Below are 26,752 nucleotides of genomic sequence, written 5' to 3'. Positions count from 1 at the left end.
CTTATTGGGGCAAAGTGTCTATTGATCAGTCTGAGACCAGGACAAACATAAACCCTGAGGAAACAGGTCTTACTGAGCAGAAATCCATGCGAGATGCATCAAGCTAAGACATCTTTGTGTGTATGTGTGTGCTGATGGGCTCAAGAGAGGAAGATAAGGAGGATGATGAGGATGGGTGGTCAGGGTCAGGATGTTAGGTTGTTTACCTCCCTTTGTGAACTCAATCAGTGATTGAGCTGAGGAAGCTGTTTACCTCTCTTCCAGAGGATATCACCACCGCTGCATAAACTCACCTCACTGAGACTCCGCAGCATTGCCACCGACCTACAATTTCTAACCTATATAAGGCAAATCAGATACATTAACTGTCCAGAAGTATTCTGCTTATTTAAGGTACACTCAGTGCACAGCACACCTTGTATTATCTCCATTAGAAAGGGGGTTCTGTACTTCAGCTCCTAACGAGCCTAAGGTCATCATGCCCAATGTCAGGAGTCAGCGAGAGGGTTTATCTAGTCCCTTAGCACTAAACTATGAACTCGGACGGCCTTCTCTGGAATAATTAACCACAACCAAATACCTTTGGGATGAGTTAGAGTGGCATTTGTGATCCTGAAGTAAATCAACCAACATCAGTACCTGAACCTCACTAATGCGTGGCTGAATGCAATCCAATCTCCACATCAATGTTTTAACCTCTAGTGTTAGAGCCTATTACAGCAGAAAAGGAGGGACAAAGCCCCCACTGGATCAGTCTACAGTCTCACTGGATGTATCTATAGACATCTGGACACAGTGTAGCTTTTTTGTGTAAAAACGGAAACTACCATATATCAAAATAAACGGAAATCTGCTATTTCACGCTCTCTCTCATTTAGAGGCTCAAACTACCATTGTTTCTAAGCAGAAACCTAGACTATTAATGCCTTGACTTTATGTTCTGCAGATAAATGGCCTCTTGAACATGCCGAGCATTTAAAAAATCCAAGTGCTATAATGTTCCTCCTATGAAAGGATACAAATCATAAATAACATCCATCCATATTTTAAAGGTGCCCAGCGCAGGACCAACTGCAGCTACAGGCTGCACATAAGCACCCACTGACTCGGCCTTGGCTGCAAAAAACACACACTGGGGAACCGTTGCTGGCTCCAGCTCATGGTGGTCGGGAAGGGCTCTGCTAATAAAGCACTTTCATTGATTCAGCTGGTGCATCATGTGTTTGACAGCAGATAATAAAATGCTGCCACATAAATTGTAGACTACCTGCACGTGTTCCTGGCCAACACAAGGGGTTAACAAGTTGACCTCTGACACCAGTAACACCCCCGCCCCCCCTTCCCCACACCCTCCTCAATTGTGTTGTGATGAATGGCCATGTAGAGGCGTGACGACAGCAATCCATTTTCAGCGGCTCCGAGACTGTTATGGTGGTTGCCAGGACAACAGCATCGATTCAATACAGACCTATAGAGTGGAAACATGGGAGGTCTTGAAGGTGCGCCAAGACATTAAAGGCTGCTATGGATTCCAAATCACTTTATATGATATTATAGTGACTTTATAGTGACTTGGATTAAATATGGAGGACCCAAAAGGACTTGTCCAAATCAGCTTACCCTTATTGAATGAGTCACGAGAGAACATCTAAGCTACCCATCAACCGATTGCTGCAGAAACTGCACTTATGGGAAAACACTCCAAGAGGGGAAAAACATAGAATATGGCGTTCAGATGTTCAGATGAAAACAAAGGAAAGCTCTGATGGGTAGCCACTAATCTGTATATTTCATTAAGGTGAACATCCTAACCATTAAAAAATCCATCAATGTTGCAAAAAACATGCATTTAAGAGAGGAATACATATAGCCAGACAGCTAAACTAAATAAGGGTCAACATTAAAGCACACTGAGTTTCAATGAAAGATGACTGACTGATTGATTGACTGCTTGACTGACTGACTGATAAAAACCTTTATACCTTTATTACAGCATTTATTCATTTTTTTCATGCCCCCTAATTTGAGTCTTAGAAGTTGGAGCACTCTGTTCCTCACAACCAAAGAAATCCCCAAAACAATCAATAATGTTAAGGTCAGTCCTATGGTGGGCAGTTCATTGTTCTGGAAACACCAGCAACTTCTCTGTTTAAATCTGGAGCTTATCAAGAAGCTTTTATTGAGAACAGAGGACCAATCATTCAGCTCTACAGAGCTGAGTTTTATTCTCATAATTGGAAGGAAGGACAGGAACATCTGCAAATGTTTTCAAAACTAATGTGAAAGTGGAGCTGGATTTTATCTGTATCTTTTAATCATTTTTTGAACTTGAGTTTTTAAACTCCTGCTATTCTTCATGCACACAGACAGAATCTTATATCTAAACTCCTCAAAAACATCCCTGAAAAAATGTGTAACTTACATCTAATGGACATTTTGACTGATGAATCACACACACATGTCCCAATGTTTGTGGACACCCCTGATAATGAACTTCTACTTAACATTGCACCTATGTGTACAAGCACACACACACAGCTTTTTTAGTCCCTGTAGAGAAGAGACTGCCGATATAATAAGACTTTCTGGGGCAGATAAACACGAAAAATCTATTGGCACCATACCTAATACCAGACATGGGCTAGAGAGGTATAATGCCCTCCAACATTGAGCTGTGGAGCAGTGGAACTGTGTCCTCTGGTTTAATGGTGCTCCATCCAACATTTCTGGGATGAGTTGGGGAGTTGGGGATGAGGTGGGGTGGTGATTGTCCAACATCCTGAGCTCACTAACGCTAGTCACTGAATACAATCAAATCCACAGTTGCTCCAACAGAAGCAGGATAAACTCTTTTTGATACCCTTGATTTCAAACAATGAAGAAACAATAAATGAGCAGGTGTCCCAATATATTTGTCCACATAGCGTATTACATATATGAAACTATCTATCTGCAATAGGCTATTTCCCATTAATGCATGTCCATTGTAGCTTACCTGTGCCCAAACAAACACACACACACACACACACACACACACACACACACAGCAGGTGCTCACAGTTTAGTAGGCACAATAAATGAGAGTGACAATGCAAGAGGAGATAAGAGGCCCGATTTGACTCTTCTCTGAGAGAGAGAGAGAGAGCGAGAGAGAGAGAGAGCGAGTGAGGGAGAGATAGGGAGATGAAACCGCCTCGGCAGGGTGGCGGAAAAACAATAGCAGACACCTAACTCCGATTACATGAGGGAATAATTAGGGCAAACGCACTATTAAATCTAATCTGTCTTATGATGGCTGTCCGTGCCCAATTATAGGCGTACGAGCCCTGCTTTAATTGCTTCTGTTAAATTTAATCTGTCATGATAATAGGCCAATGGAAAGTCAGTACAAAAGGGAGTGTGCAATTAACTTTCTAACAGAGAACAGTGATTTAAGAGTGTCATGGGGTTGCAATACACTGCATCTCTCTAATGTCTAAAATATGGGTTCAGTTAAGTTCTACTATTCAGATTCCAACTCTTCTCCTTTTGGTTGACTGTGCATTTTAGTGCATTCTAACTGAACTTTTAGGTGAATATCCAACAGGCCAAATTGGAATGCCTGTAAACATACAGCTTGGAAATACATCTTATACATGCTAATAGAGCATTAGTCCACTTCCTCTCCTTTTTCTTACCGATGAGGAAAGGAAAGCTTTGGGTGAACCAGCCTCAGAAAATATATGCAATACTGGTCAGCTGCAGCTAACAAATGTTAACTAACTAACACAGGTAGTGACTGATAAACTCACAGGAGCTCATTACAAGCAAATGACTAATCTCACAGCAGCAAATCATTACCAGCCAAATTCTTAGTGTTTCTAGGTTAATAACTGTACCATTAAGAAGATAAATGTCATAGTGGACAACACAACATATCAAGGTAAAATGCTAACACCATTACAGTCCCCAGACACAAGAGTTTGATGTTCGTTCTGGTCAAACACTCAAACAATCTCTATACCAAGACGAATCTGTGTCCAAGAGTACAAGATTAGATGAATGTATAGCAATTTTAAAGACCTACTTCGTGGTTATGGCTGGGAATGAAGGCAGTACAGGTAAGGATGAAGGATGTACAGGGGGGAAAAAATATTGCAGTGTTGCTGTGTTCACTGCAGCTTAATGCCCCTAAGAACATATTTTGATACACTGAATTTCTTTGTATAATAATAAACCTAGTTGTTAAGTGAAGAGTTCAGCAAAGTTCAACAAAGCAGAAATATGAAAAATCCCTCCTCACAAATTCCCAAAATGCACTCACTAGACCTCTCTGACAATCTGTGGTCCTACTGTAATAAACGTGGTCTGACTGATATCCCTCTATCTCTGGTGAACACAATTTGTTGACATTACCATGGCAACACACACATAAGGAGTTGCGGTTGTGATTTCACAGATCTTCAGGATTTACTGAGATTTTAATATTCGTAAACCAGTTACCAGTCCGTATATAAAAACACGGGCTCGAGCCACGACTGGGGGAGCAGCTGCCCTGCATGTCCAGTCATTCTTCCTGTCTGGCAGTGGATCTCAGCTTCAGAGCTGCCTCGGGACCTTTTGTCCATCCCGGCACCCAGCCACTACGATTTCGCTGTGAAGCATAGATGTGAGGGACGACAGGGCAAGCAGAGCAGCCGTCATCCCTCTCCCTTTAGCTTTAGCTAAATCTAAAACTCCATGTTGCTCAGATGCAAAGAGAGGGTGACAGACATCTATCAGACTTTAGGAAGATGCAGATTTACACTGGGGGTCCTGATTAACTTCATTAGAAAGACAATTCCGATTCAGATGTTGCATTTCTTGAATCCTGACTAATGCCCCTTTAAGTAAATCTTAATTTACACACAATATATCTGAGTGTTTGACCATTTAAATGTTAAGATCCCTGAACGCACTGATTTTTTATAAAACTTCAGCCCAACCTGAAACCTATACACATGTTTAATACTGCATATCAGTGATGTCATAACGACAGCTAGATTAAATATGCTCCAGTCATTAGCTGGTATATTATGTAAATAAATAATAATAAAAAAATAACTAGTGGCCTAGTTTCGGTTTTAAAAGGAGAGAGAGAGCAATACAGAGAGCAAAGCAGAGAGAGAGAGAGAGAGAGAGAGAGAGAGAGCCTGGAGTGGGTGTGGGAGTAGGAGGCTTCATCCCAAAGCAAGCATTGCACTGAGGAGATAAGAGCATTAACATTAGAGACAATAGCACACAACAGAAGCCTCTAGGCTCTGGGAGAAAAGGAGAGAGAAAGAGAGAGAGGGAGAGGGAGAAAGACATCAGATGGGTGATGCACTTCAAGTCTTGATCGACGGGAATAGGAATAAAAAAAAGGCAGAGAAAGAAATCAATGACTTGCACTATGGAAATGTGGAAAAATGGGTGAGAAAGGGTAGGCATGGGAAAATTACAGGACAGAAAGGGCACCAGGGACTGGATCTTGGATAAGTGGAGAAGGTGTAATGAATGACTTACAGAATCTGGGTGAAAATATCTTTTTTTTTTTTTTTTTAAAGGAGGGTTAGAAGGTTATTCGGAAATAAAAGGGCTCCCGAATTAAATGGCAGAGTCAAATTGGTGTGTATGAATGAAGGTGGGTATAGGCAGTCATAGTGAAAGCCCTGTAATGTAGTATGGAGGAGGTCCCTGACTTGTATCCATGGCAACGAAGCAGTTCCTTCTGAGCGAGCTGACTCACCTGTGAGCGGTGGCAGGAGCGTGGATGCTGATGCTAATGCAGTCTCACAGTGGAGAATCCAGCTCCGGCTCTTTATCTTAATAACCACGCCACAGAGAAAACAATAGCAAGTGCCACTAATCCACAATACCTGCGTAAGCTCCCGAAAGTGCTGCTAATAGGACGCGAACATGTCAATTAGGCTTAGGCCTGTCAATCACAGCATCTCTGCACGAGAGAAGGGGAAAGGGAGGCAACCTTCGAATGCATGGCAGTCACTTCACGCCTTCCTATGTGTTCTCCATCAGCAGTACAGTCATTTGAACTCGAGCCTGATGCGCTTGACAGAGACAGGTGCTGCAGAAATCCACGAGTGAAGGGAGAGGGGATGTATGAAAGACTATTATTAGACAGGCCTCCATTTTGAAGAGGTGGGAGAGTGGAGAGAGAGTGACAGTTTAAAGGCAGAGATGCATTTCAGCCTGCTGAAGACGTTTTTGACGGTGAACTGCTGAAATTAAACGTGTTGTTCTACTGAGAATCTGTGACAAAAGATTTAGCCATTTCCACTGTTCCTCAGGAGAGAGAGCGAGTAAGTAAGGAAGAGAGAGTGAATTGCAGGGAAGTGAGAGAGTCTGCTAATGAAGTTGTAAGGCTCTTTCTCTGTGTGTGTGTGTCTTACGAGCATCTCCTCTTACGCTGCAATGCAAATGAGACCTACTTTTGGAAATGTTCATTCATACATTTCCAAGGACTACACACACACACACACACACACACACAGACGCACTAAGTACAACAAAGGGGAGCTTCAAAGCACTGTGTTAAAAATGCAGACGATAAATAAGCAATATTTGCATCATCTGCCTTGCTCATACGCAAACACGGACACACTTCCCATGGTTGCTTGCATAGCTGTAAATTTCTGTTATATTTGAGAAACATTCTATGCAGCACCACTAGGGATAGAAAGGGAAAGAGAAACAAATATAATTTTATTGATGAGTGGTTTTTTGATCATTGTCATGTTGCAGAACCCAACCCCTTTTTATCTTCAGCTGACTGGTTGTGTTGCATTTGCTTCCAGAATTAGCTAACAGTGAGTGGAGTTCATTCTTCCATTCTTCCACCCAACCCCAAAGCATAACAGATCCAGCCCCATGCTTAACAGTTGGCAAGAGGTTCTTTTCATGAAACGCCACTGCTTTCTTTCTTTAAATAGAGCACAGGAAATTGTTGTCAAAGCCTAAAATCTGTACTGGGTCTGGGGGTTGTAAGTTAGAATGCCGAGTCATGTGCACCTGTCAGCTCACTTTATTTGCAAAGCTCCATAATAAAATAACCCGGTGACCCAAAATACACTGCAAAATATCACCCATCATACACAGAGTACACTGTTATTTCTCCAACAGATATACTGTACCATATGTACCATAAGAGACTCTAACATACTCACTTATTAGTTATAGTTAGCATCACATATTGCATATACATTATCGTTTGCTGCTGAAACTTTCTCAAACTCAAACAATATTGCATATGCATGTATCCTGCCTATCCACCTGCTCCTCCATACCACGAGAAGCAGCTCCACAAGCTTCCAAGCAACCAGTTAAACCGACCCCAGCATGGAGGTTAGAAACATCAAAGCCATCACAACGCCACAGTGGACTAATAACCCCAAACACACCAAAACTCACACAGCCTATCAGTGCCCGCAGCAAACAGACTTACATCTGGATGCCGAGCCACATTGGAACCAATCAGCGGAAATAACCCACAGCCTGCCTCGCCCGCACCATTTGGAGGACAAATTCTCCACAGGAAAGGTTCTCTTTGAAGTCACAGCTCTAAAAATAGCTCTTATTTCCTCTCTTTCACATCAAGTCACCCTACTGTGAGTGTACACACACATACAGATACATGCACAGAGAGGTGTGAAAGCCGGATCAACACAACATTACAAAAAGTAGTAGAGAACTTGCTGAAAAGGTCCAGCTAACAGTTCTAGAGACAGAAATGCCAGTAGTGTTTCACAAATATACATTAGAGCTCAGATCGAGCCCAAAAACTGCAGCCCGACTCTACCCGAGCTTGTGCACATTCTGTATTAGTACATTAGTAAGTACAGCGTTAAAAATGACCTTTTTAACTACAATTCTGAGTTGTCTGAATGACAGAAATCTGCTCAGAAGGATTGTAATGAACAGTGCAGCACGGAAGAAGCAGAGGCTTGTTATTAAAACTGCTTATTAAGAACAGGAACTCCCAATGATCCTGCGGTCCATCAAAACCAGCACAACACGTCATGCTAACAGCTTCTTCCCCAGAGCTGTAGCGCTCCTCAATCACAGTGGTCACCTCCCACTGTAAACCTCTAAACTTACAACTGAACTGTACCAAACCGGACTGAACAGTTATTTGCACTCTGCCTATTTTGCACTATGACTATTTGCACACCTGTACAGATGTTCTTTTCTTTTCTGTAAATACATCTTTCAGCTCTTTATTACCTTTATTACCTTTAGTACTTTCTACTTTTTTTTTTTTTTTTTTTAATTTATCCCCTACCCTATTTATTGTTTAGTGTAATTTTCCTTTAGTTTAAGACTGTGTTCTGTGTTTCTTTGTTACTTGTCATACGTGTTGCTCTCACCAAGACAAATTCCTTGTATGGGTAACATACTTGGTGAAATAAAGAGATTCTGATTCTGATTCTGATTCTGATGATTAAAACACCAACAATGCCAACAATGATCCACAGGCCTAAACATCGGCAAAATAAGCTACAAGAATGATGTCTGAATGACTACTCTTATATAATTTAACAAGGTTTAAGAATATCAAATACTTTCCAAACAAACAAATATATTTATAATAAGTGTATAGCCTCAGTGCAAACACGTAAAAAAACATAACAAGGCTATGGCAATTCTCAGATTGCGCTGCAGGTGAAGTGTAATGCGGACAGGCGGAGGAGCTCAGGTGTGTGCGCCGCATGATTATATTCTAACTTGTGCATTTTTTTAACGATCACAGTGTGATTTGTGCCTGTGCTATATTGTGATGATCACACCACAGCTTTATGGAAAATAAAAAATACCAATAAAAAAAAGGCCTACATCACAGAATTTTTTCTTGAGCTAGAAAGTGGTGGGTTTGGGTCGGACAGAGAATCTAAACTCAAATACATATCACTGACCAGGTTTTCCATCATTTTAAATCCACAAAATAATTACATTGCACCCCCCCCCCCAAAAAAAAAGTTTAAATTTCAATTTGTCCCAAAATCTTAATTTGAAACTTATTGTGTTATTCATTTGTACACATATTGTATCAAATTGTGTTAAATATATGATCATAGTAACACACGACCACAGATGTGTTCAAATAGCTTGGGTCATTAACCAGACCTAAGGCAGGGGTGATCTCTAAAACTACTTATTTGAAAATTCTTCAGACATTTTTCCATTCTTCACACACTGACGTCTGTAATACGTCTGCAGGAAGGTGTCTGTCTGATGACCACTCTATGCAGATCATATTTGAGCAAGCAATGCTGTAGAATTCAGCATAAAATGCAGTAGAAGAGAGCATCAATTGGGGGCCAACTCGTGTGTAATGTGTAGGTGTCCAAATACTTATATTTTTATATAAATAAATATATATATATTTTTTTTTTACTTGATCTTCATATTTGATCCACTTTGCATTTCTATCTGCTTCATATGTTCTAGTCAGTTATCAATGCATTTCAACCCTAACTGTGCCGTGTATTACTGTGAATGTGACAAATTATTAAAAATGTAAAGCTTACAGCTGTTGCGAATTTCTATTTTCCAAACATTAATCATTAATGCTCGTACAAGTACGAGATATCAGTTCACCGATAACTGATCGAGATATCGTCCAGCCCTGCTAGACATCGATGTGTCAAACATCAGGTTATTATTTTCTACTATTTTCTTATTTTATATGCTCAAATCTTCATAATCTTGGCTTGTCAAATCCTCCATCAAAACTAATCTCTAAGTGCTGTGTCTCGTCAGAGCATGTTGTTTCGCCTTGCTGAGAAGTGCTCTCTAAGCGTCTCTGGTTCAGGGACGCTGCTGCGTGTGTTTGCCGTTTGCCGTTTGAATGGGCGTGATCTGACAGCACCATGGCCTGGCTGAGAGCCTTCACTCTGCACAGACAGGGAAATCCGCGCCCCGTCTGGATCTGTCTGCACGCTTCACTATGCAAGGATTATGTTCCTTCCTTCGACATGCCTGACACGTCTCTGACAGAACCTCAGTTTAAGCTGCCTGAATCTGAGCCCTTCCTATTTGTGACTTTGTGCATGTTTATTTTTGAATGTGTTCACGTGTGTGTATGTGTGTGTGCTCACTGATGGTGGCGTAACTATGACAAGCACAGCAGAGGAGCAAAACACACTGCATGTCACTACAGGGGTCCAGGTGGGTGACAAAGGACGTCACTCTGGCATTTTATCTTAGCATAGACGTACTCACCCAAGACACAAGCCAATGGCAACTCATTCAGCTGTAAGGAGCTTCTTTCTAACCAATTATGGGCAAGAGCTGTCAAGAAGGCTAGACAATCCTCACCCCCTACATTCTTTAACCTCAAGCACCCCCCACCCCATACACACACACACACACACACACACACATCTAACGAGCTTGACTGGTGTGTAATCTGGAACACCTCATTAAATTCACAATATCCTGCTGAGAATGGTTGGGTGGGTGGGTGCTTCTCATCTTTTCGATATTATTGTCACGTTTCATGCGTCAGTCCGAGAACCCTGTTATTCTTTTAGACGAGGGTGTGGCAGCTGATGTGGCCGGAGGAGAAAATCAAAAGAATTCTTTTAGAATGAAGTGGAAGAGGGAGCAGATTCCCAATAAAAACTGGAGGAGCAAGATATGGGGTACACTCTCACAGTGAAGGGGTCAGTCGACATCCCAATCGCAAGCCTTATTGCTCAATTTTTTGGTTTGTTTTTATGAACGATGACAAGCCGGAATGAAAACAAACTGAAATGAAATAGGAGTAACGAAGCTATTTTTAAATTGTAAGGAGTAGAAAGTACGGATACTTGCCTGAAAATTTAAGGAGTAGACGTAATAAGACAGCTGAACAATAATTACTCCAGTAAAGTATAGATAACCAAAATTTCTACTTAAGTAAGGTAACAAACGCCATCAAGTGCAATAAGCAACACAAGCCTCTGTGCTCTGAACACCTCTCAGCTCTTCTTCATTAGAACATGAGAAAGATGAACGACGGTCAGATGTCCTGTCTTTGTAACTATGATTAGGACTAACTTGATGTTAGACGCTCCTGCATACTGAAACTAAACGATGTCGCTTGAGCAGCGATTTCAATCTCACATGGTGACAGTGTCACCTGAACCCCATTAAAACTGAGCGTTTAAGCACTGGCTCTACCAACAAGAGATTGCAGGTTGGCCAGGAGTCCAAGAGAACACAACTGGCCTTGCTCTCTCTGGTTGGGTAACATCACAGTTTGATTATGTAAGTGCTTCTTCAGGACTGATGTGATTTGTACTCTTAACTGTGTGTTTGAGTGGTCAAAACTGTAGTCTGTACAGACACATTGCTAGATTACATTCTTTTGAAGTGTCAAACACAAAACAAAACAGCAGAAATAGCTACATATCTGGCCTTATAGGTTGATGATTTAAAAAGAAAAGAATGGGAAAAATAGATTTCTGCCACTTTGACTTGGGAATCTTAGGATATTATCAGTTCCTTAAAGCAGTGGTGAATAATTTATTAAAAAAACAAAAACAATACAGACTGCCCTTAGAATGAGCTTGTGCATTTACTCTTCATATACTCATGTATCCTACAAGAACAATCCCTGTACATCTTTTAACCAGCAGTAAAAACACAGTAGCATACAGAATACACATTTAAATGTGTTTTAAAAACATATGCAAAACCTTTTTTTAATGTTGAAGAAAATCCATATAATGTCCAGTCAAGTCAAGTCAAGTTTATTTGTACAACTGTTGTCGTCACAAAGCAGCTTTACACAATTAGTCATTAGTAAAAGACAGAAATGCAAGAAGACATGAAGGATCCCCCAGTGAGCAAGAGTTATGATTAGGGTTAGGGTTAGTGGCAAGGAACAACTCCCTCAGAGCTGGAGGAAGAAACCTTGGGAGGAACCAAGACTCACAAGGGGGACCTGACCCATCCTCCTCTGATCAGAACTATTTAAACATTAATGATAAAAGTTACCACACCATCTATACTGTTGAACTGCTCTGTTCATAATCATAATATAATAATCATGGTGTAGAAAGTTAGTAGTGGGTAATGTCAAAGCAACCCAAGCTTTTCTGTAAAACTGGAGTTAACTGGAATAAGAATGTGAAAAAGATTAAAAAGGAAAAATCAGAGTATGTGTGTGTGTGTTTGTGTGTTTGTGTGTGTGTGTGTGTGCACTTGTGTGTGTGTGTGTGTGTTTCTGTGATTCTCACCAGAAGCAGCAGCAGCACCATATCAGCGTGGTCGCAGGCGCAAGCCACATGCAGGGCAGTCCAAAGGTCTTCATCCTGCAGATTGACGTTCACGCCTCGTTCTATCAGAACCTCCGCCGCAAACACGTTGTCATGGCGCGCGCACTGCAGGGGGGAAGATCAGAGTGGGATTATGGGTAACTGAGGCGCACACTATGGGCCCATTTTCTGCCGACGAACAGCAAAGAGCTCCGGTGGATGGAATTTTAATAGTGTGGCATGTCAGAATTAAAGCAACAGAGGGAAATGTTAACATGTCACATGACCTTTTTATATCTGACTATTCTCTGGATGACTTTGTGCACCTGTGAATATGCAATTTTTGGCTGAACTACAAAAAAAATACATCTTGACAGTGAAGAGTGAAGGAATAGTGTCAAGATGACATGATAGCAGAGTGAAGAATGGGAATGACTGATGAAAAAGATAATAGAGGGCTGAATAGGAAAGCCTGGAGAGAAGATGGAAAAGGGCAAGGCCAAAGAGAACCAAGGGGAAAAAAGCTCAGACAGAGAAAGAGATAGAGAGAGAAAGTTTCATGAGAGAGAGAGATGAAAGAATAGGAATGAGATAGAATAGGTCAGGTGCATCAGGAGGCAAAGCTGATCGAGAAAGAGAGAGAGCTAGTGGAAGACCCAGAGGGAGAGTGTGTATTCTTACCAGATGGAGCAGGGAGCCTCCAGAGGAGAGAAGCGTGTTCAGGTCAGCCCCCTCCTTCAGCAGCCTCAGCACTGCAGCAACAGAAATACACAGAGGTATATACGTCTCTTCAGCACCTCGAGGACATCAGAATATGCGACTCACTCCTACTCCTTTCAATTACATCTTTCATTCTCTTTCCCTCACAAACCTTCTGCCATTATTGTTGTCTTGAGGGCACACAGGAAATAGATGCAAGAAGCTGTTTTGTGGCAGAACAATAAAACAACACGGGCTGTAATGATCTGATTCCCCCCACACTGCTTTCATAATTCAATATTCTCACAATGGTGACTGTATCCCGTTGTTGCATAATGTACAAATGAGACTAGAACTAGGAGGCGGGGGGAATTTTGTTGAATGGTGCTGGTGAATGGAGATCACCAGTTCTCCATGATCACCAGTTTCAACATTTTCATGGTTTTGTATGGTGAGATCACATTCTGGGGACTAGGGATGGACCTATGATGTTTTGCAGAAATTCTAACTGTATCCTCAATTCAGCCCTTTTCAATTCCCACCCATTAGCTGAGATTTCCCCAAACACACAATGCCATCAGTGCTCAAAAGGCGATTGCTAGCACAGGTGTTCTCTGACACACATTAAGCTAACCACGGGCTTGAGACTTTTTAAACTGCTGCTAATGCAACGCCAGTGGACAGCTAAACACTCTTGGAGGAGAGAGCTACTGTAAATGCCAGTTCTGTTACTGTCAGCTAACAGATGCGCAGACTGGCTAGCATCAAACTGAATGATGGGGGCCATCCTATCCAATCATAGAAGCCAAGTAAAATTATGCTCTCTGGGACTCCCATTCACGGATGGCTGTGGCATCACCTGGGAACAAACCGGCCATTTTCTGTTAGACGACTGCACTACTCAGGAGAACCATTTCGGTCTATATTAATTATCGTTGTTTTTAACTAGCTCACAATAAGGGGGTTAGATGAACACATGGGACTTTTTGAATTGCTGCTAATGCAATCTCATCGGACGGCTGAACACCTTTAGAGGAGATAACTGCTGTAAATGCCAGTTCTGTTACTGTCAGCTAACAGACACTCATATTGGCTAGCTTCGCACTGAATGATTGCGGAGAGATGGAAGGCCATCCTATCCAACCAGAGAAAGCAAGGAAAATTAGACTCTTTGGGATTCTGGGCCATGGATGGCTGTGACATATAAACCTGTAATTTTCTAATGATAGGGTCAACAGTTAGATGACTGCACTACTCAGGATAACATTTGGGTCAATACTTTTTCTTTGTTGTTGTTTTTTTAACTAGCTTGAAAGTAGGAGACACCTGCAAACCACATCTGCTAATCAAACTAATAAACTGGTTGACTGCTTGGTAGAATCCCTATCTTGGTCAACTCTGCTCATATATATATATTTTCGGCACAGTTAAATGGGCCATAGTGTTCAACAGGAATACTGTATATCCTGCCCCACTAACTGCTCTGTACATATCTCATAGTATGTTACACATCTGCACACCTTTGTCCTCACCATACACATTCAGTACTGAGTACTGTGCCAATGTAGCACTGTCCTGTCTGTGTACTGTGCCAACTGTCCTTCGGATTTATCGCATTTACTTATATTCGTTTATTAAACTACGTTTTGCACATTTGAACTCTATGTAGTCTTGTGTAGCGTTGTGTTGCACTATGTTGCGGCATGGTCCCAGAGGAATGCTATTTCGCTTCACTGTGTACTTGTATGTAGTTGAAACTATAATAAAGCCTCTTGAACATGAACTTGTGATCCTAATAGAGATATTACACCAAACAAAATCTGTGATATGACAAACATTTCATTTTAAAACCCCCATATCATATCATCCCCTTGTTCAGCAAGAGGCCGCTTGTATATTGTACGCATTTCTGAATGAAAACACTAAGAGCGCCTGTTAAAAACAGCAGTGAAATGCAGGCTAAGATGTGTGCAAATATGCTCAATCTACAGGCTCCAGATAACCGCACAACCGGCAGCAGGACCCTAACAGTCCATCTCTCGGATTCAGTCGCTGTTATTCTTCATAGTCTTATTTATACGGGTTTAATCAGCATCTTTCTCTTTCTTTCTTACACACAAACACACAAACAGCCTGTCCTGTCCGTAGGGAACCGGTAACAGTCCCCAAAGAGAGAGAGAGTGTGTGTGTCTGTTGCTGCACTGCTCAGTGCTTCTCCATGCTGAACACAGCCCTGCAGCCTCCTCCTATCATAATGCCATGGCCCACGGCTCAGATCAGTGCACTACACAGACCTCCAAATGCCACTCCCTCTGAGACCTTACTCTCACAAGCAAAAGTATCTCTCAACTGCTACTGGAAGCTAGTGACCACTGTAAGATGCGGAGATTACATGATGATTAGAATGCTGTCCCTCATGACAGTGGTCCCAGTGTGAAGCTCTTTTGAATGACAAAGGCTTTGAAAAATATACACTGTATGTCAAAAAGTATGTAGACATTCAGCTACTTTCAGGAATACCCAATGCTTAACATGGGCATAAGGTTGTGCACTGGAGGTCTGTTGGGTGCAAATCCCCAAGATTTGCATTATTAGTGGTGTTCGTAAGCCGCCGACAGCAGTCCATAAAAAATATGGCTGCTTTAAAGGGCTGCCAAATCTGCTCTGACTGCGTTTCTGATCCTCAATCACTTTCCTATTTATGTCCACTGCTCGGTTGAAGGGCTAAAGAGCTAATGATAATAATTGAATTCTGCAATTTCCAGTTCACATTTACAAATTTTATGGTGACTATATTCATTTTAGTATAAGTATTAGCACGTGTGCAAATCATCATCATCATCATCATCATCATCATAATCATCATCATCAACATTTTCTGCTTGTTATTGCCAACATTCTGGCAATGACACTGATAATGACTGTGATTACTTAACTGCATTGATTAAGCATTTTTATTAAAACTATAAAGCTCAAATGTACATGCATTTAAAATTTGCAGGTTTTGATGATGCCCCAGCCATGACTGGTAGTCCTAGGGGGCACAACTGGCCATGCACTCTCTGAGTGGGTGGCATGGCCCTCCTATTCCCTCAATCTCTCAGCGTGATGCTAGACAGTTTTCCATTCAAACACCAAAGCTTCCTCCAAAGATTATGGGTAAAATTTAGGTGGCCTCATTTAGCCATCATATTTGATGAATCAGGGCCAAATGTTAGGAGCGCCTATTACCTCAGGTAAGGTTTAGCTGGCCAGCGAGAGACAGGTGCTCACTCTATACCCGCAAAGTCAAGTACATTAATCTGGACCTAAATGCAGATTTTCATATACACACCCCATCACCCATGGCGGGAGCGAGGATTATAGGGCTTGGCAGATAAGAGACGACCCAGAGGCTCTGGCATTCTTACCCTTAACTTCCATATTTCTTGTCGATTGTAACCACGGCATGTGTGTGCCAAAATGGCGCTGTGATAAATGAGAAGAGCTTAAGGGTTGATTAGCTGAATCTGCGAGCTCACCGAGCGATCTCCAACAGGAAATGCAACTCCAAGCAAGATTACACTGCGCTGACAATACAGGAAAATAAAAATAAATGAAGACTCTGCAGAGGAAATGAGAATGAATGCACACTGTCTGATATGTCAAAGTAATCAGGAGCTATTCAAAGATAACAGCTTTCCTTTCACTGCTCAAAATTAGGTTTGGACCCTCAACAGAGCACATTTCGTCACTCACAGCAATGGCAACATCATATTAGAGCTTGTGTTGGACAGAATTGTTACCAAACAGATAACAAACCACTCCAGACACCTCTTGTAGCTTCTTGCACTGATTAATATGCAATCGAAGACAATATCATCTGCCTTCCAAGTGTCTGGAAAACACCTGACCAAGGCCTTACCAGGAAAAACCTTCATGTATGATGCAGTCAAACTGTACCTGCTCACTGGAGCCTGGTTAATTGCAGCAGTAATGAAGCTATGATAGACCTGGTTATTCAGCTCTTTTCCCACTGTGTTGAAATGTTATGACCCCCAGGGGGGTGGCTGTACTAAAGTGGTCATTACATCAAACAGATGTGCTTTCAGCAGCCAGGTTTGCCCTCCTCACAGCTGGATCGGGCAGACATGTGCTTGACTTTGCAGTCTGTCTACATGGTTATTCAATCTGCTTATCATCTGCATGTGGGCAAGTCTGTAAACATCCCCGATCTGATTATGTATGTGTGGTGTGAGTGGGTGAGTGTTTATGCAAAAGCTTCAATCCCATCACATTCATATTTATGAGATGTTGTTACAGTGATCTGACTCAGCAATATGCTCGGTTCTTAGCTGCACTGCTGGTACGATGTAACAGGTACAACGGAAGGGAACTATGATCTGTGATGCACTCTATATGTTAGAATATGAACTAATATCTACACCGATTTCTCAGTAAGCTGCAAAATGACAATGCTCTTGAGGGAAGCTATTTTGTAATATATGCTACATAAGTAATGTTCCAATTACCAATAAATGATGATATGCTTGGCAATATTTTCCCTTCTAGATGTACACTGGGAGCACATCTGATTTGGGTTAAGTCACAGAAACAAAGCAAGTGAAAGCTAACCAGTGAGCTAAAGCTAACTCAACCAGCATAACCAAAATCTAGCAAGCCAGCTGCGGTCTCCATCACTCTGCCGGTCAGACCTCCATCTGTCTGTTCGGCCATCCAACTGGCCATGCGAGGATCACACGTGTGTATTCCCTTTTAAATTTTACCTTCTTTAAGGCATCTCCACATAAAAGCTGGGGAATGTTTGCAGGGAGTGATAAACACAGTGGGCAAAAGCTCATTAATCATTTTGTTTCCAAAAAGCAAGAAAGTTTTAAGAGTGCTTAAACTGGAAACTCAACATTGCCTGGCAAATCTATACTCCAACCTACATTAACTTAGTTGAATGGGATTTTTGCCAGTGTTTCGTAAATACTGTCCAAAGAATGCATTTATGACCGGTCTATAGATAGGTCAGTTGGGCAGAATTAACTTTAAATATTTGACTAACTGGGAAACTAGCATGGGAAAAGCTATACAGCAGAGGTCACCAGGGGTCGATCTCATCCATAAAGCCCACTGCGGCTGCTACAGACGGAATTTTATTCCACTCTAGTTGGAGCTCACCTGAATCCTCCTGATTAATTAGTCGGTCCCTGTCTATAAACAGATAAATTATATGAGGGGTGCTCCTGCTTGGTTGGAAGGAAAATCCACACCCCACCAGTGCTTTGCAGATTAGACTGTTGACCCCTATTGTTTGTGGAACATTAAAAAACTGATTTGCAAACCCATAAACCTATGCCTGAGAGAAAAGTCATAATTTCTGGCAACATTTTATTTATTTCTTTATTTACTTTAACACCCACACAGTAAATCCCTGCATCGTACATGAATAAATTATCAAGCAAAAAAAAGAAAAGAAAAACACACTCTTTAGAGCGACGCAGCTCTTATGTTTGAACATATCTGCTTGATTAAAGCTGGTTGCAAATCGTAATGGCACAAAATTAAATTGCTTGTGGCAAGTTATACAGAAATCTCAGCCTAATCTACCTCAATCAGCACTGTTCCTGTCGGTGCGCAGACAGCGGCCCTATGCTTGCTACACTGTTAATCAAGCAGGCCAATCTGCAGTCATTAGAAGGACGGCTGCTTAATTAATTTCTCAGGGCTGAAAGAAGTCCCTTTTCTCTAATGAGCAGCGTCTCAGAGTTCCTTAGACATGGCAGCACCTGCTCCATCCTTCACTGTCACTCATGAACCAGACGCTTCCTTTCCCAGCACTGCTGGGGTCCTTGCTAAGCTAAGCAATTCTGGATGATTGGTGGGAACCAGTTAGTCTCCCTTAATTCCTTATACCCAAAGGCGTTTACACTTCGTACCTCAGGACCCCACCTTATGGCTTCATAGATTTAGCAGATACAGTACAACTGAATTCAAGTAAAAAAAAAAAAAAATCCACCATACTTATCAGACACTGCAAATGCCTTCACCCTCCCTGATCTCCAAACTTCCTTGCATCCCACTTGTATCTATTGTGTTGCAATCAGACAATATTAAAACCTAATTATCAACTAATTATCAACAGCTACTGATTGAGATCTGCTTGAGAACACAACTGGAAAATGAGCAGAACATCCACGGTCAACAGAGGACAGATTTTCTGCTGACTGCATAAAGAGAGAGAGAGAGAGAGAGAGAGAGAGAGAGAGCGTGCCAGAGAGAAAGAGAGCAGGATCCATTTACATAGATCTCCAGAGCCATACAGGCACATCTGTTAGTCAGTTAAACGCAGGGCACCTAAGGGGGACGGAGACTACCAGCACATTACTGATTGTGACTAAATGGAGGTCAAAAGACACACTCAAACCTCTGATGCTCTTCTCCATATGCCCTTTATTTCCTTGAACTGTGCCATGCCACTGGACCTGACACTGTATACCCTTTTTATGGACTAGCTCATATGTAATCTGCATTTTCTGAACCCTGTCTAATGGAGTAAAACATACAGTCAATGACACACTCAAAACAGGCACAATATAGTATAGTTAAAGGACCCATGTCCTACATATATCTAGTGTTTGTGTTTTCCAAGGTCCACGGATGATGTTTTTGTGGGTTTATGCACCTAAATTAGTCACAATTCTCACAGTTTTTCACTTAGAATTAAACAGACTGTGCCTTTAAGCCTGATGGATGTAAATTATCTGATTGTTTGCCATGTACTGTGGCTCATTCAATAATCAGTTCGGGATGAAGCACATTATAACAGCAGCAAGAATGCCAAAAAATATTAATTAAAAATAAAGAATGGACTTTTAGGGCTGGGTAATTAATCAAAAACCAGACCCTCTAACCGAATGAATATTGTCCAGACTTCTGATAATACTTTCCCCACTGTGTGTGTTCTGGTACCTTAAAAACATACTACTACGTGTGTAGTCATGACTACGCCCCATCCAGTCGATGGCCAGTGCAGATTCTGTCTCTGATCTTACATCTACAAGGTGGACCAACTGGGTAGACGTGTCTACTAGCGTGGAGAGTGAGTGGCGTTGATGCTGGGAACAACCCACCACCCAAATAATACCTGCCTCTGTGGTGGTCCTGGAGGCTGACAGAGTAACGGAACTACAACAGTGCTGCTGTTAAATATATATAGTACGTGAACCAGAGTACATTCCAAACTGTGGGGTGGTCATGATAATCTGATATTACCGTGTCTAGTCCATTAAGGCAATGGAAAGAATTTGGCAATTCTCCCTCTGTGCTGGTATCAGTCTACTGGATTTCATTCCACTGGTTGCCGCATGTAGGAGTGGGCGAAACACGCAGTCTGGCGCTGGGAAACGGCAAACCAGCTGTCAGAACCGTATGTGGAGTTTCCATGGAAACCAGGCATGGGGAGTGGAGAGAGAAGAGGAAAGGGTGAGAGAGAGGAAGATGAGCTGAGAATGGAGGAAGAGGATGGGTAGGGATTACCAGAGGAATGAGGAAAAGGAACGAGGCATAGAAAATGATGAATAGGTAAGAAAGGGAACAGAAAAGGAGCTGCCACCCCATGATAAAACAGGCTTAGCTGAGCAGAACCAGCCTCAACTGAATTAGGGTGAAAGCTTGGGGGGAGGGGGTAAGCTGGAGATTTTGGACTTTCAAACCTCCATGCCTACATACACCACAAAGTACACTCACTCAGCCTCTGACCATCACTGTGAAGACTTTTAGGAGTTTAATGCAAAACATTGAGACATACTATCCTCTCCCAGCCTCTCCTGGAAATGACATGCAGACAGCATTGCTGCTCACCGACGATCTTCAGACCTTATCTTCCCAAAGGACCTGAAGTGTTTCCATTTTGCATGAAGTTGTTCAGAGCAAGGCGAATGTATTGCTGCACCAGAAAACAAGCACCTGACTGTCTGTTTCATAAGATGCTGCAACAGTGCAAAACACAGTGTGGGACGCTACAGCTATCATCCATTATCACTGGCTTTAAAAGGTACGGGGATTCAATCTCGGAATGCTGAGCGCAAAGGGGAAAGGAGCTGTTAGATAATGCACTACACTTGCTGAGAGAGCCAGAGACGTGTTCAGAGCAAATACCTTCTGTTGAGGCTATACCAGAGAGAGAGAGAGAACGAGAGAGAGGGAGGGAGAAGTAGAAAGAGACAGAAAAAGAAAAAAGGGGGAACAAGGGGGTGGGGGGGTAGAGGGAGAGAGAGATAGATGACAAACAGCAGAAGGAAATGACAGTTTTATTCTTTGTACAAAATCACTTTCTCTGCTCCTTTCTCCACCACTCCATCTCCGTCCTCCATCACAGCCTTCCATCATGATCGTGAAACAGATTCCCCACAAGTAAACATCTGCCACTATACCTGGAGCAGCCCCTTCCTCTCTCTCTCCATCCTTCTGTCCTCTCATCAATCCTAACCCTCATTTGTTCCCTTATGTGCCACCAGCACAGAGCATTTCATCTCCAAAAACAAATATATATATATATATATATATATATATATATATATATATATATATATATACATACATATATATAATATTTATATAATATATATATTATTTTTCCTCTTGCTAAACAGAAAATCACCTTTTTCACAATCTCTTAACCTGGCAGAATCCCACCTGGAATCTCAGTCAGGCATGGACGCTTCATGTTTTCAAATGGGATTTTTTTTTCTGCTGTGTTGGATACTCTGGAATAAGAGGCTCAGGATTGAGGGAGTGGAAGGTTTTTAAACGAGTTCAGCCAGCCAGAACCACACTCGGAGCAGAGATGTACGGAGTGGCGGAGTGTTCCCACATCCCTGAGGAGCTGACTCAGATCTCATTCTATCCTGTTATCACCTAGCCTAGAGCAGAGCACACTACATCTATTATAGTTGCTTATAGGAGCTTCACCACTCCCACAGAGCACACAGCACTGATAACTGATGGGATGGCTTAGCTAGTGCTTTTGCACTTGTGGTATACAGGCCCCGTGCTCATGTTTACAATACAGAATCACATTGACATTTTACCAATGCATAATTGTCTGATTCCCTGTCCTGACTTGTTTTCTAAGCCCTCCAATCACTGCCAATAGTTGCTATCCACAATTACCCCTCAGTCAGGCTCTTAGGGATACTGTAGATTTAATCGAGTACACTTATCTAAGATTAGGTCTCATCAGACCCATTTAGTGCCATAGAAAAGGCATTAGCTGAACCAGAATCAGCATTTTTTTTTTTAACTATGAGAATTTTGATAAATGTGAGGCACGTTGTACAGATGTTGGTTGGAAAGTCACATATCTGTCATAAAATCAACTCTGGGTTCACATCAAGCTCAAACATTTAATTTGAGTTATTTAACACCATGAATTAACAGCAACAAAATATCAACGTCTCACAACGTTACCGTTTTGCATCGGGTGGACGTTCAGCAGATGTCGGGTTTTGACCACCACAGCTAAACTTATTTTACGCCATAAATACATGATGTTCGATATTTGGAATTTCGAGAGTTGGATTTGGGGTTACTGATGTCCCAACCTGCATTCAACCAGACAACGACGTATTTCAACTTTGGCGGCCAGCTGGGACAAGCTGCTCTTTAGGGGGACTTGTGAAACACTAAATAAAAGAGTAAGATGTTTCTACTGTTCTTTCTGTGTACTTTCACATATAAAAACAACAGCAGTTGTGTATCCATCTCTGTGGTAAAGCATAGTTTCATCTATGAACAGCTTCAGTGAAATCTTGCTCTGAGGTTTAGGCTATTTATGTAGTATTTCACTCAGCTGCTTTTGCGGTAATGTTAACAGCCTGAGCCCCATGGCATTTTAGCAGCAGTGCCTTTTATTATAATAATGGGATAAAAGGTAAATGGGCAAGCTAATTGTCCCCATTATATGTATGTAACCAGTTCTATCCCTTTTCCGTGACCGGAGGGGGGGGGCACAGTTCTCTACTAAAGCCTGAAGCCTGAATTACCAAGCCTGCTCCTGGAGACCTACACCCTGCTGCCTAGAGCTCCAGCCCTAACCCAGCTCACCTGCTACTGGCCTTCAGAATTTAATTCCCAGTCAAAGTAGCCAAAGAGAGGAGAAGGAACATGAAAAAGGAAAGGAGATGTAAAGCAAATAAACAAACAACTGAAACAGGAGTTTCCAAACCTGGATTTAATAATATTCAGTCAGTCAGGAAGTCAGGTGAGCTGCTGGTGCAACCAAAGAAATCCATACAGTGGCTGAGAAGAGAAGCCACCAATCAGGCCGGTGTTGTTCTAGCTTGGGAACACTGAATGTTCAACTCAGTTGTTCAGACTCCAGACCTCATCGTTATAGACTTTGTTTGGTATTAGCTGGATGATGAGCAGCAGAAAATCTATCTATAAAAATCGAACATAATCAAATGTCTTTCCTCAGATGTCTTATAAAGCATGCTACTATACCCAGAACGGTACCTGCAGTGGAAGGTTTACCCCAGTATCATGAAATAAATAGCTTCTGTACACTCCATTCTAATTCCGAAATCCAGATTTGGTGAATGCTTTAAATGTTACCAACAGCTGCAAAACATATCTAGGCATTCTGAAACAAAGCGGAGAGACGTCTGCAATGCAGGATTTGCGATGCTGGCATATTTTGTATTGACCAAGTTATTATTCTGCAGCCTAGGCATAGTAAAGCATTTTAATTAAAACTGAGAGCCCTAAAATGAAACAAGTTCCAAATTCAATTTGGCCTGTGTGAGCAGACAGTGATGACAGCAAAAGTGTTTACTTTCATCATCTCAGTTCATCTTAGGCTAAAGTATGTCCATGCAACTGGAAAAACATGACTATATATAGTACACTGACATGGAAAAGTTTTTGGACACACTATTCTTCTGAAATCAAGGGTATTAAACAGAGTTTATCCTGCTGAGTTGGAGTAACTGTCCCTGCAGTGCAGGGAATGCTTTCTACTAGATTCTGAGCATTGCTGTGAGGATCTGACTGGAATCAAGGACAAGAGCATTAGTGAGGTCAGGATGATGGGTGATCACCACCCCACCTCATCCACAACTCATCCCAAAAGTACAGAGAACATAGTTCCACTGCTCCACAGCACAATGCAGGGGGACTTTATACCCATCTAACCCACTCGTGACATTAGGCATGGTGACAATAGGTTCATGTTTATCTGCTCCAGAGTGTCCTATTCTATTGGCAATATTTCTCCACAGGGACTAGACAAGCTGTGTGTGCACACCTTTGCAGTGTGCACATCTGTGTCAGCAATGGGTGCAAACTACAAACTATGACAAATTACAGATAAGCCAAAACATTATGACCTACTGCTGGCACTACATGCCACATATCTACCCAGTCGTATCTGTAAAAGAAAACAAACAACCTCATTCCTTTGCTTTAAGGTCTAGTTCTGATGCTTGTATATGTACTGTAGGCTCTTTGGACAGTGGACAGAGGTCAGCATGGGTACACAATTCTCCCTTAACACTTTAAACTAAAATTGTTCTGCAACAATCTAAACAGTCTGCAAATGTGACCATGGCAAATATGGTTGCGATTGAAAAGCAAGGCACTTAAGACACAACCATGTTACACAACCTAAGGCTGGAAGCAATAATCTCATGGGCATGTCTAATGTTTGGAACCTTCTGGCTCCCTCTGTCTAGCACAGAATCCACAACGCAATCTTCTTTAATCAGTGCTAAAGAGACAAACCACTGCGTGGAGATCATTTGGAGCTATTAAGTGAGACAGAGAACGTAGTAATAAAGAGGACAAAATGCCTGACAGTGGCCCACCCATGTAGTTGTTGGAATGGTGGAACTTTGAATCAACTGCACCGCTGATTTTTGATAGTTTTCCAAGGTTTACATTTTCCTGGCAGTCAGACCTGAGCTCTACATTTTAGGCCAAGCAAACATCTGAACAAAGAAACGCAAGAATGGCACTTATTTTTTCCTGGCGAGGTGTGTAAGCCCAGAGGAGGTGTAGATGTATGTCTGTGACAGCTCTCTCACTTTGACTCATCACACACAAACAGGAAATTGTCTGGGTTGTTAGGGAGTTTAAAAAAAAACACTGAGCTCATTCCCAAAGCAAAATAGACGTTCTAGGTGTCTAAGAAGAGAACCAGAGGCAATTCAATAAGGATTGTTCAAAAAATCACAGCACGACTCATCAAAGATCGGTCCCAGGCCTCCAGCATGTTCCAACTTCAGGTACCTATACATGTGCAAAAACACTGAGAACCATGAGAGAGAAAAAAACAAATACAAAAAAAGGTACATTAGAGTGTTTACCATCTCCAAACTTTCCTCAAGAATGGCCAATATTTACAGATCCCATCCAACACCAATACTTTGATGAAGGCTTCATTAAAGGCAAAGCAGGTGAGCTGCTGGTGCAACTGAATAAATCTATACGCTGGCTGGAGTTCACAGAAAAGTCAGCAACCAGACCGATGCTCTTCTAGCTTGGAATGTCCCGATCCAGATCTTTTTTGCTCCCAATCCGAAACAAAGTACCTTAATGTTAAATTCTGGAGATAATACAGCTACAAAATTCACAAATTCAGAAAACAGACAAACATCCTGAGGAAAAGCAGCTCAAATTTAGTCAAAACAATGGAACCACACATATAACTCCACACTGGAGACTCTAAACTGTGGTGTTACCTTCTGAGAACACTCCTCACTGGTGTGGGCTGCGAATAATGTCCACTAATGATGCCTAAAGAACACCAGAGGGTGCTCTGCAAGAACACATCGTAAAAACCAAAGGATCAGAACTGGGTCGGGCTTAAAACAGCTATACCTCAATCCATTAAAATATGCTTAGATCAGATTTTGGACATCCACACTTCCTACTTATTAATAATTTTACCCATAACATGACTGAGTACACCAGCTTATTTAACGTTTCATCCTAAAGCAAGGGTATTAATAGCTTTGGAGCTTGTCTGAGTCAGATCTAGTTTGCTGCAGAAAAAGTTTGCCTCTGTTCTGGTGGCTCAGCGATCAAAGCATTAGTGAGGTCAGGTGCTGATGCTGATGCCTAGTTCTGGATCAAAAAAAGCCCAATCCCTCTCGTCTCTGAGATATTCTATGGTGCTTTTTCACTGCAGAGGAGCGGTACCATCGGTCCACAGTCTGATGTTCAGGGGTTTATTTCCCTCTAGCTGACATGAGGTAACCTTAAGCTAATGTATGGCTGCTTCAGAGCATGCTGCTGTATGGAGAACATCCAGCACAAACATGTGCACAGTTTGCACATACAGTATATGCATTATTATTTGGATTTGTTCCAATGTTCTATAGCATTTTTGCAGAAAATGCACACTTACTGACCAAGTTAGCAGTTTAACTATAACTATCAAGAGAATGATCAAGATCTCTGTCAAGATAATGTCCCGTTCTTTTGCGCCAGAGCCGAAATCAGAAACCTGCTACTTTTCACTCGGGTCTTCCAGTCTATTCATATCTGGGACTGTCATTCAATTTATCGTGGCAGCCAACACAACATTCAATACCAACCCAATAACAGCCCGAGACTGGCAGTGAACACCACTCACATCAGCATTCGAGGAGTGCACATAAAACAATACCGGCGGGATTGATTTTCAAATTCAGCATTCAAAGAGCAGCAGATGCTCCTGCCACACTCTCACACGGCTCAGCGGAAGGTAAAAGAACGGGTGGGGGGGCGTGGGGGTGTAATAGGATAACACACCAGCACACATGCAC

At 41.9% G+C, this 26,752-nt stretch overlaps 1 protein-coding gene across 4 annotated transcripts in view; it reads right to left on the bottom strand.

Moving 5' to 3' along the window:
- Positions 1-26,752, bottom strand: part of myo16 (myosin XVI) — a 183,516-nt gene that overhangs the window by 112,561 nt on the left and 44,203 nt on the right. For all 4 annotated transcript variants that reach the window (XM_072686093.1, XM_072686092.1, XM_072686091.1 and 1 more), the window contains exons 3-4: positions 12,939-13,009; positions 12,240-12,383 (exon numbers count right to left, since the gene is read on the bottom strand). In XM_072686093.1, coding sequence (XP_072542194.1) covers positions 12,240-12,383; positions 12,939-13,009 — 215 coding nt within the window. The remainder of the gene's footprint in view (positions 1-12,239; positions 12,384-12,938; positions 13,010-26,752) is intronic.

The sequence above is a fragment of the Salminus brasiliensis genome, chromosome 8 (assembly GCF_030463535.1).
Source record: "Salminus brasiliensis chromosome 8, fSalBra1.hap2, whole genome shotgun sequence".
In the NCBI taxonomy this organism is placed as follows: Eukaryota; Metazoa; Chordata; class Actinopteri; order Characiformes; family Bryconidae; genus Salminus; species Salminus brasiliensis.
This window is presented reverse-complemented; position numbering and strand designations above follow the sequence as displayed.